Source organism: Ranitomeya variabilis, chromosome 6 (genome assembly GCF_051348905.1).
Source record: "Ranitomeya variabilis isolate aRanVar5 chromosome 6, aRanVar5.hap1, whole genome shotgun sequence".
NCBI classification, from domain to species: domain Eukaryota; kingdom Metazoa; phylum Chordata; class Amphibia; order Anura; family Dendrobatidae; genus Ranitomeya; species Ranitomeya variabilis.
The window spans coordinates 76,775,761-76,788,345 of record NC_135237.1 but is presented as its reverse complement, the minus strand read 5'-3'; the positions used below and the strand labels follow the sequence as shown (position 1 = coordinate 76,788,345).

General features: G+C 39.1%; 1 protein-coding gene across 1 annotated transcript in view; it reads left to right on the top strand.

Moving 5' to 3' along the window:
* Positions 1–12,585, top strand: part of LOC143781813 (sodium channel protein type 5 subunit alpha-like) — a 514,560-nt gene that overhangs the window by 182,597 nt on the left and 319,378 nt on the right. Inside the window, exon 5 of the mRNA XM_077268674.1 lies at positions 10,851–10,979. Coding sequence (XP_077124789.1) covers positions 10,851–10,979 — 129 coding nt within the window. The remainder of the gene's footprint in view (positions 1–10,850; positions 10,980–12,585) is intronic.

Below are 12,585 nucleotides of genomic sequence, written 5' to 3'. Positions count from 1 at the left end.
TTTACAGTGACTTATGACTCATACAGGGAAAATTGACCTCCTGTTTCTACATAGAACTTTGAAGGATTTGGCTAGTCAGTTTTTAATCACATGATGTCATAGACCAAATGGAAAAGAGACTAATTTATGGGGTAGAAAGGCAAAATGAGCAATTGTAAGTACACAGTGCTGTATAATGTGATGACTGCAATATATTAAGAGGATACAAAATTTAATGGGAATGCTTCTTTAAATTCAACAAATAAACAACCCTCAGGAAGTTCCCCTTAGCGGTGGCTTAAGGAAGGCAGAATTTTAATATTTTACTCTTAGCGATTTGTAGTTCTGCATAGGAAAAAAACTTTAAGTAATGGAAACCTATTACCAGGTGTCACGAGGACAGTGCATGATATGCTGACCAGGAGACCTAGCCGGAAAAGAGTAGTTTGGGAATTGTGTCAAAAACCAAGATGTCCAGAACAGAAGCAAAATTGTAAGGTTAAAATGTAGGTCGAAGTCAGCAACAGGATATTCCTAGCAATCTAAATCCAATAAATACTTGTGAACCAGATGAAATACCGAAACATCATGTGTTGGTGGGTCCTCAAGGTTCTCCAACAGGTGATGTTTCAGTATTTTCTTAGCATTGTACTGGGGATGGCATTATCATCTGTACAATGCTAAAGAAATCCTGAAAACATGGTCTGTTGGTGGGCCTTGAGGACTGGAATTGGGCAACACTTTTATGTAGCCAGCGACCCAGGAGGAGCCTAAGGCAGTGTATACATGTAACCTTGTGTGCTTTAGCCAGCGACCCAGGAGGAACCTAAGGCAGTGTATACATGTAACCTTGTGTGCTGTAGCCAGCGACCCAGGAGGAACCTAAGGCAGTGTATACATGTAACCTTGTGTGCTGAGTGTTCAGAGCAAAACTGAAAGTTTTTGAGGGGTTTTCAGATTTTGAGGAGGATTTGGAGAGTTTCTACTCAGTTTCCGCTCCAAGAACTCCTGTAAAAATGTTGTGCTCACAAAACCGAAAAGCGAAAGGTTAACCCTAGATCTCCTAGCATGGGTGTTACCACAAGTCACAGAATAACATAGAACCATAGCATAGTCAAAAGATGTCATACAGCCCGGTGGTTGGCGCACAGAGAGGGCGGACATTAACCTGTCACACCACTAAGTTCACTATTGATCAAAGTATTTGTAAAAGGACACATCAAAGCAGAATTTGTAGGCAGATATCATACTCTGATACATTGTGTGTCCAACTGACCTCACCCCCCTATTCCTATGAAAAATACTGTTTTCCATGGCTGCTTGGAAATGTGTCTTGGGTGGATGTTGGGGCTTTTGAGAAGAGAAATCTGTTTCCATTGTTAGTCCCAGAGCCAGTAACAGCAGCGATCTGCTTCTTAGTAAGGTTTTGATGTGTGGTGTGGCTGAAAGGTGTAACACGGGGAATTTTAAGACTTCTAAGTATAAAGGTGTGTGTCCCAATGGCTAGATCCTTTTAATGTTGGATACACAAGTCTCCTATAGTGAATAACAAATCCCAATAATGTAGCGTTGTGAAATCAGAAACATTGTGGTATCAGAAGTTCAATGATTCATGAGCATTGTAGCATGTAACTGACTCTGTCATTTCATTGTCAAACAGGAACGATCATACCTCTCATTCTCTCAGGGAACGGAAAGGTGATCATTAGCGCCCACTGTCTGATTATACATATGGAATACTACTTACATTGTTCCAAGTTCTCTTTCAAAGATTCCGTAGGAACAAATCTATTGTGTGTATGGATTCATAAAGGCATTTTACTATTTCCTGCCACTAGCTCCTGGCTCTCTTTGATGTGAGTGGAAATAATTATATGTATGGCACAGTATGCAAATGAATGTATTTCTAGCTGTATGAGAAATATCGAATATAATTTAGTTTATGTGATTGCCTAAGAGTGCCACATTCTATTTTAATAATAGCTGGTGTAGGCATGGGTAGCAGATAACATTGTGGACGCACGGCTATTCATTGGGTAATCCACAAAGAGTGAAGAGCTCACTATAGAGTTCTCATCTCGCAACAGTTTTCAGGAGATGTAACCGCTATGGAGGCAATGATGGAATTTAATATAGATTTATACAGCTCCCATTCAGTTCAATACCAACTGCTGGATTTATATATGGTTAGCGCCTACTAGTGGCGGCTGTGTGCAATCACAATAATATCAATTTTTCCTTTGAAATGCTGAACCCTATGAGAGAAACCCAACAGATCTTATTAAAGGGCTTGTTCACTACTCAGACAATCCCACCTCAATCAGCATGTTGGCCCCAGGAAAATAAGAATGCCGCTATACTGATTAATGATACCTGGGTGATGAAATCCGTCTTGTGGTTGTTGTTTAATCTTTATTTGTAGTTTTCAGTTACTGATATGCTCGTGCTCCGGGGCGGCCTGTGGGGGGCTTTATGTGGTGCTCTGCTTACGTATTCATCTGTATGGGCTTATGACAGGTCACTGATCCCTCACTGACCTACCGCCTATTTTACATAATGCATATCATATTGTGGGGTTAGAAAAAAAAATTACATTCAGCAAAATGTCGCCGCTGGCTATACCTGCGCAGTATCATGTATCGAATAGGTATCGCATTATACATATAATAATGTAGGGTAAAAAAATTAACTTTATCAAAATCCCGCCGGTGGCGCATGTACAGTAGCAGTGCAGTATGCAGTCTCCAGCAAAATGGCGGCACAAGCGCAGTAGCATCTATTGGCAAGTGATAGATGCTACTGCACATGCGACCCTGGCGCCATCTTGCTAGAGGGAAAAAAAATCTGGCTGCACCAAAATGGCGCCTGGGGCAACATTTTGCTGAATGTAATTTTTTTTTCTAACGCCACAGTTTGTTGTGCATTATGTAAAATAGGACGTAGGTCACAGAAGGATCAGTGACCGGTCATAAGCCCATACATATGAATATCTAAGCAGAGCTCCACATAAAGACTCCCCACAGGCCGCCCCGCAGCACCAGAATCTCATTAAATGAAAACTACAAATCCAGATTAAACAACAACCACAAGACAGATTTCATCAATCAAGGTATCATTGTAATCAGTATCACAGTGCCAATCTGACACTGTCTGTAGTTTACTGAACACAATCCTGCAGACAGGTTCCCTTTAAGTATATTGTGCCAAGTACTGCGCAGATAAAAAGCTGGTGGCCCACTCCTGCACAGGGGCCCACCAGAGGATTCTCCTGTTTTCCTGTGGGCCAGTCCAAGCCTGATCATATGTACAGTATATATCACCCTGACAAGAGCACAAAAGAAACACAAATGGCAAAAGGGAAGTAAGAATCCCTCCACCCCATAACAGCCTTATGGTTTTTCTTTATCCATATCAGGAGAAGAGCAAAGTCCTCTTCAGAAGCCTGCAGAAGTGATGTACCGAGCCCCCCCAAATGCAATAGTCTGTATAATGTCTGTATGATAACTAATAAAAGAAAAACAGAACAAAGTTGGTCTTTACAGAGGACCAGGTTTTGTCCATGGGAATTGCCTAATTTATAACACCCACTACTTTTCTACAAATCATGACATATTGAGTAAAAAGCTGTAACGTTCACGTTCCACCTACAACTGCTTATTCTATATTGAAAAAAGGAGACTTTGGAGCAATCGGGATACAAGCTACAGTGACGGACCCGGCTGTAAACCAGCATATATATTAAACACAGCTTTTATAAGCACCATCTTTGCAGGCAAATTAAGCGTAGGCACCTGGGCTCAGCATACAGGGCTGGATTCAGCTCAATGTAGATTACAGGAGGGGGAGCAAACTCCGGACTGTAGGAAGGCTTTTAAAAAGGATCTGATCCGATAGCACTGTACAAATATCTGCCACCTACACACCGCTCTGATTAATTTCATATCTAGATTTATCAAACCGTGATGAAACTCTGTGGCAAGCAAGAACTCTCTAAATCCTGTATTTCCAGACTTTTTAGAGTTGCCTTTATAACACAGATTTAGTGGAAATTTAGAGTGAGATGCCTAAAAATAATCCCCATTACGAGGGCACAAATTTGTGAAACGGCTCATCTGTTGTCGCACATTTCAGTGATTCTATCAAAATCCATATATTAAGTAGATACATTTCTGGCCTGTATTGACAGGAGACAATCTATTGTTTCCTATTATTTGAGAAAAGTTTAATTGAAGAGTCATTCAACGGAAACAGTGGCAAGATATCACTAAAAATGGACCCATCCTTTATCACAAGGTACAAATATGAACATACATGATATACGTGAAAAATATAAGATACCCCTATTATATTCTGCCAGACAGGGAGGTTTAGTGCTCCTTTAAATCACTATTTGGGATCTTATATACCCATCTGTGGAAGTTCTCTTAGTAAAGAGTGGCTGAAAAGCATGCTAGACAAGAGCAATCTATAGCTGTGCCCATGGAAATGAATTGGTTAATAAATGACCTGATGTCCGTGTCTGGCACATATGCAGCAGGAACTCCGAAAACGAAAATCAATTTTAATTATGTTGTGGAAAAACGACTGGGCTACAAGTTGCAGAGACAAATGCAGATGTGTACTCAGAGTATTTTAACCAGTCGGGTTAATACACGGATAACCATCAGTTTAGGATGGGGGTATGCAGGGCGCTGGTGACGGCTCGCAGCACGGTACATGAACTTTTTTCTATTTTCTGAATGTGAAGAACATAGAAGAATAATTGGTAGGAGGATAGGAGTAGTAGTCCTCCATGCTGTCCTGTATTAAAGAAATCCAGAGGAATTGGACCATGTGATTTATTTTCAATGCGTTTCTAGGTTGGACCAACTTCTTCATTAGCATTTTTAATTTTGTGGTTGTCCTGATGAAGAAGTTGGTCCAACTTCGAAACGCGTTGTGAATAAACCGCATGATCCAATTTCTATCTCGTTCTCTGGATTTCTTGAATACAGTACAGAGGTGCAGACTACTACTCCTATCCTCCTATCAGTTGGTCTATATGGTGGGATTTCCCAACCTCTGGGTACAGCAGCAGCTGTCACACTTTGTGTCCTCATTTGTGGGTTAAAACAACCCCAACTCCTATATCTCTATAATATATTATAATATAATCTGATTCTGGCATATTGTGGGATGAATGTAAATATAGTGAGATTACAAGCATCAGACAAAAGCACCTTGCAGTCTAACATTATTTCAGCCCACAATATGGCTGTCTCCGCTGTGCCATTTTCCAAAGTACTCTATATGTATTGATTTTCCTCATGGGTTTATTGATAGTACTTTCCTGTCTACATTGTTTCCACTGAATATGACTCTCAGTGATAGACAATGCTCAAAAATTGAAACTATTTTTAGGATTACATAGGACATTTCCAATAGTAATCAATCTAAATTAGTCTCACAGTTTTTCTTTATTAAAGAAGTACTAAACACAGAAAATGTACAAAAAAATTATCCCATCATGTTCTCCTTTAATCTTCTCCTTTTCTTTGATCTATTTAGAAATTCAATAAATTTTCCCTCTGTTGCCAAAGCTCAACCAAATCCCCATCCTTCTCCTTGCTGTCCTGTGTATGGTTATAAGCCAGCAGGCTGCAGCAGAAGCCTCCCCCTCTGCTTTGTTGCAGTAGGACAATATATATTTAAAGAGGTTGTCCACTAGTTTTTCATTGATGACCTATCCTTAGGATAGGTCATCAATGTCTGATCAGCCGGGTTCCGACACCCGGCACCCCTGACTATCAATTTCTATCAGTGTTGGCAGCTGCCAGCTGGAAATACTTGTGGAGCTCCACCGTCTTCTGATAGTGGCAATTGCTGGGAACTGCACATCCACCTCCTATTGATTCGAATGTGCACCTACTATCAGAAGACGGAGCAGCTCTGCAAGTGAGTATTTCCGGCTGGAGGCTACCGCCGCCGATATAACAGCAGATTGCCGGAAGTGCCATTTGTCGGACCCCGACCGATCAGATGTAGATGGCCGATCCTAGGTTACGTCATCAATGAAAAAGTGGACAACCTAATTAAGTCTTTCCTACATAATAAGCAGACAGGGCTTAGGCCAGCCATCAGTCACAGGCTGACTGTCCCATTATCATGCAGAAAAGGCAGTTAAACATTCCTTTCAAGTTTTGTTTTTTCTTTAAGATCTTTCGTGTTCAGTGTCAGGTGCCTTTTTGTCTGAAAAACGCTGCATAAAAAGTTTGTGATTTTGCCATGTTATTCATGTGTTTTTTTTCTCCCATTCATTAGAATTGGTGAAAAATTCTGCAAAAACACTGAAAAAATTGACATGCTGCAGATCTGAAACTGCTTCAAATCTGCAAGGAAAAAATAAGTAATGTGCAGAAGATTTAAAAAATATTCTTTACTTATGTCAAAAAACATGACAAAAATGCGACATTGAACAAAACCTAACAAATGTTTATCAATGGTGCTATTTGGATGGTACTAATCGACACCAATGCCACCTGCTTGGTCATTAGAAAAAACACTCTAAGGTTCCAAGACAGCAAATATTGCACCTTATACTGTTCTACCCCCTGTTACATCATTTATATTCACAACTTGTGCATAGTTCACACTGCAGTGCCCATACAGTATTTCTGGCTAGATACTAATGTGAACACAACACTAACATCCACACAACATTGCTTACAACAATGTCCATAACATGAAAAAGGGAGTCGTAAAATTCTACCAAATTTATAGGAGTAATTGTATAGTGCTCCCCTGTAGAAAACACCCACATCTCCTCCATAGTCAGGCATTAATTACTCTCTACTTTACGAATAAAAATGGACATATAGCAAATCAGTGACTCTGTGCCATTATGATTAGTGATGAGCGAATATACTCGTTACTCGAGATTTCTCGAGCATGCTCGGGGGTCCTCCGAGTATTTTTTAGTGCTCTGAGATTTCGTTTTTCTTGCCGCAGCTGAATGATTTACATCTGATAGCCAGCTTGATTACATGTGGGGGTTTCCTGGTTGCTTGGGAATCCCCACATGTACTTATGCTGGCTAACAGATGTAAATCATTCAGCTGCGGCAATAAAAACTAAATTTCCGAGCGCTAAAAAATACTTGGAGGACCCCCGAGCATGCTCGAGAAATCTCGAGTAACGAGTATATTCGCTCATCACTAATTATGATGTATTTTATCAGTGCAGATGTATGTTGGAAATTTTTGACACTTTTTTGGCATGGGATAGAATAGATGGTGAGCCCCACTGACCACCTTTGGCAGAAGACATAAATCTTATGGTACTGTTTGCTATAAAAGCAGATGCATAAATGGGTAAGTACGCGTGGACACTTTTCTATGTAACCCTGCTAAGAGCTGAGAGGTATGATTCGTGTAAACCATACTGCATAACAAGAAAGCACAATTCACCATGATACATTGAGGTTCCATTTCCCTATGTAGGTTATGCTCATTAATGAATTGATTTGCAGGATGTGGCGCCCATGCTTGATCTAATTATTGCCAGTCCATACGGAGATGCTGGATTGAAGCTTCCATTTATTTGCAGACTCATGTCCTCAACGTCGTCTACATAACAGACAGACACTATTAATATTGTTCAGCATGTGCATGATTAACTGTGCAATAATATCTGCATGGAGTGTCAGTTAATCGAAACAATTTTACCGACAGAATTAAAGCTTGATGTTTATCAGCCCTGATGTGCTCTTTATGTCTTACATTTGCTCCTTATAATTAATATATTTTGTATTTATTCATTTATGTTTTTATTAAATACAAATAGATTTCCCAATACACGTATATCCCATGTACTGAATATCTACAAACATTGCAAGCAGATATTTTATGGGGAGAATTGCCATAAAAATTTAACTCCGAGATCACTGGGGATGGAAGAAAAGCATAAAGAAAACAGATCTAATGTTCACATAGTATAAATCGCCATTGCCTTGAATAATACTGTGGGTAGAACCAGTATAAAAATATAGTAGCTGAATACAAAGAGGAAGATTTGCTAAGCTGTTTGTGCTGAAATTTTGGCTCAATTTGCAACCAAAAAACTGGTGTACGCCTCACTTATCATATTTTAAACCTTTAACATCAGGCTGAAGCTACGTCCCCACGAGCTTTTGACATTGAAGAGTTTTTGCACCTATTATGTAAATTAGTTTTTTTTAATTGCGGTCTTTTGTGTGCATTTTTTTACATGCGTTTTTATCGTGTTTTTGATGCTGCATTTTTTTGTCTCATTATTGTATGTCATAAGCCATTTTCTTTTTGGCGCTCCCTGTTTATTGACATACTTAGGTGCGGATTACATGCGTTTCTGGTTCCTTTCTGCCACAGAAAAACACTAAAAATCCAAGTGGATTTTTACCTGTGGATTTTCTGCATCTGAAGCAAGTTTATGGGGAAAATCTGCACAGAAAACTAGGTGTACCCGCAAGCAAAATTGATATGCTGCAGATTTGAAACACACATTGCAAGTCATTTTATGCGGAATTAAAAAGAAACACAATGGGCGTGAGATGTATATAAATCCCATCCACTATGCTTAGAATTGAGAGTCCTCAGTGGTTGATACCTTTTAATGGCTAACTGAAAAGATGGTAACAAATTGCAAGCTTTCGAGACTACATACGTCTCTTCATCAGGCAAAGACTAAAACAAATTCTGAAGAATCACATATTTATGCACAACATAGTATAGAAAAAAAAAAAAAGGGAGAGGGGAAAAAAACCATGGATAAGCCAGGTGACATGAAGCAGAATTACCATGGGTGATAAACAGTTACGTCCATAAATATTGGGCCAATTCTTAGATAAGGATTGTTTTATTGTCCTGTGATTAGGGTCTGGTTCTGTTGTGATGACCCCACATGGTCTGATGGGCAAGTTCATTAGTTGATGTAAAAAGACATAAATCCATGTGACACATTCATTCCTGCATTTAGAGTGTCAAAGGTCGTCATCAATTTATATTCCCAGACTCTCCTGTCTTTCTGTGATTTGAAGTTGAATACCCCAGACCATGTGGGGTCATCACAACAGAACCAGACCCTAATCACAGGACAATAAAACAATCCTTAAGAATTGGCCCAATATTTATGGACGGAACTGTTTATCACCCATGGTAATTCTGCTTCATGTCACCTGGCTTATCCATGGTTTTTTTCCCCTCTCCCTTTTTTTTTTTTCTATACTATGTTGTGCATAAATATGTGATTCTTCAGAATTTGTTTTAGTCTTTGCCTGATGAAGAGACCTGCGTAGTCTCGAAAGCTTGCAATTTGTTACCATCTTTTCAGTTAGCCATCAAAAGGTATCAACCACTGAGGACTCTCAATTCTAAATATTTTTCTATCTACTGGCTAACACGGTACCAAGATATATTTCTTTCCTGTATCCACTATGCTGGAACTGGAAGACGCTGAGTTTTTAACTCAGATATAATACCTAGTTTAGTTTTAAGTTGGTCAAGTCTAAAGCAGCATTAATAAATAAATGCAAAATCTACTTTTACCCATTAAAAGATTATTCCCAAAGTTACAAGTTATCCCCTATCCATGACATGCAAGATAAATTGTTGATTTCTGGGGTCCAACAACTGGAACTCCCAGCAGTCTTAAGAACATGCCTCAGGGATGCCGGGAACTGGACTCCGCAAAGCCCTCTGCTGATTGGAGTGGTGGCACGTTTGCTAGTCCTCCAATCTCTTTATTGTCTACGGTACTGCTGGAAACAGTGGAGCGATGTACTTGACTTTCTCTAGCAATTAAACAGACAATGAATGGAGTAGAGGTCGAGCATTTTCACCACTGCTCCCTTCAATACAACACTGGATAAAGTAAAAATCACATCCTCTTGGCTTGTACTTTATTCTTTTACTGATTTTCTACCCAAATAATCAGAATGGAAAATCCGCATATAGTCACTTTTGTGAAAGAAATCGATTTTGCTGCTCTGAAGAGCGGCTGGTTTGTCAGTTTGGGAAAGAGAATTAACATCATGTTCATCAACTTTATAGTGTAAGGACCCTTACAAATCCAAATACCAGATTTGTGATTCCTTTCTAATAAGATGTAAAGGTATAGTGGTATCTGACTTAGAGATTGTCCAGGCTGAAATAAAAAGTCTGCAGTCGCTCATTGTGACGGCTGACTGCCAGATTATAAGTGAGCAATGTGCACACTGTCATGATTCCACTATATTCCCTGTGTGGATGGGCAGTCATTTAACTGAATGTACGTGATTTTCTGACTAGACTCGATTCTCTTAGTTTTCTTCTACAGAAAGAAGCCAAGTGAGTCTAATCAGTATTTAACTGAAAGCATGCTAATTGCATACATGCAGTCACATGGCCGCCACCCTGCATGGGAAATAATGCGAATTACGACACTGTGTACATTGCACACCGTCACAATTTGGCAGTCGGCTGTCACATAGATTTGACTGCAGATTTTTCATTTCAGCCTAGAAAACCTCTTTAAATATAGTGACACCTTGATTTTTTGCTTTGTTTAGTGGAGTTAAGATTATAATTTTTACGAAATGTTGCCAGAAGGCTAGATAAAGAGGCACAGGGGTGCATAATCCTGTAGAAAGCATAATTAATGGGTGGGAATTCTCTATTCAATCATTTTTTATTACAAGAAGTTCCAACCCAGCTGATACTTTCCAACCCATCATTCAGTATGACATCATGAGCTATATGATATAAGTCGTCCCACCCGCACCACAGACATATATTTGTGACCATGCTGTTGGGATTTTCCTAAATGCCACACTGGGATTACTGGTAACCAATCTTCCCTTGTACACTCTTGCACACCAGGTATACTTTCACTGGCATTTATACTTTTGAATCATTGATAAAAATTCTGGCAAGAGGATTCTGTCTAAAAGAATTCACCTTCCTGAGGGACCCATGGAACTGGCTGGACTTCAGTGTTATTGTCATGGCGTGAGTATAATTCCATATTTTATTTTAGATGTATACACAATGTTGTGATATTTGGCTTTCCTTGTAAAAGTGTCTTATCATTTATTATTAGTGCAAATTATTTACTACGAGCGCTGAATATTAAGCCTGGGTAATTGTGTGATTCTGGGGTCAGACGGCCGTATGTTCTCTCCTACGAGAGAATCCAGGCAATTATGCTAATTACACTCGGCTCAAGCTCTGCCAGAGTTTGAGTTCAGTGTCATTTTAGTGTGATCCGATTCTCTTGCATGCAGCACAGATGACAAGAAGACATAGATCCTAATTTCTCCATCTTCTCCATTGTTTGAGTCTGCGATATTTTACAAGCACCCATAGACTTGTATGGGTGCTCATGGCCCGATCGGATGCAATTGATTGATTTCTCATGTTGAATCGGCATGAGAAAAAAATCACGGATTTGTACTGCTCCATACTTTAACATTGGGTCAAGTGCTATCTGATACAACATTGTAGAGCACTCGGCCTTGTTATACGCTCACGTGAGCGAACCCTTACACTGTGATCATTTGTGATCATGTTCTACATATACAGTAGATTCAATTCATTCAAGTCCTTCCCAAGTTCTCAAGTTTCCTCTTCAATACAAGACTAACAGTAAATCTAAGCTTAACCTTCCAAAGATAGAAACCAAAATATTAATATATTAATGTGGAAAACAGCATTTGTGCAATCTGTAACAGGGCTGCCCATGTGCCAGGCTTCAATAAGGGTACTAGTGTCTTGTTATGTGACAGAGCGGCTTCTGGGCGCCCATAGGCAGGCACCATGTTAGACTGCACGGTTTCTTATATCATTAATGAACAGTCCATTTATGTTCTTTATTAATATAAAAAAAATGATCATACATCATAAACCCAAAGTTACAGAGGCCTGTAGGGCAAAACTGTACAACTGTAGCATTAGCGTTAAAGCTTCACATCTAATAAGTTCTAATAAGTTCCATTACAGAGCTCCTCTAATATAGTAGTTGCATACTAGTAGTTACTATACACTATCATTTTCCATGGTATTATTCAGTGTGCTTACTTGTCATTAAAAAACCTTTTGACACGGCATAGTGAAAAAACCATGCACATATGGCATTGTTCACACAAGTGTATTTTTTGTCCTAAGGCTGTCTATGAAAAAAATCAGCACTCGGACTAATATGATTCAATACAGCTGCTCAAATTATCATTTTTTTACACGGTCTAAATGTGTTGGTGAAAAAATTGTACCATGTACTTGTTTTCTCTGTATTTTGGATGAGGCAAAAAAATAAATTGGATCCCATGTGGATCAACCACATAGTATTCAATTTTTACGGAGACATGGCAATTCTTTAACATAGGAAACTGTTTTTGTCTTGAAAATTTCAATAATTGCCAATGTATAAAAATGGATATTCTATGGATAACAAAACAGATGAAAAATTTGCCGTTTTTTCTGTAAGGGAATCGGATGATTTTTTTAGATGCTGGTGTGAAGCTAGCCGATCAGTGACTTGAGTAAATACCATTACAATGCATCAATTTTTCATGATAGATTCACCTTTGATCCATTCAAGTATTAAAGGTCCATTAAA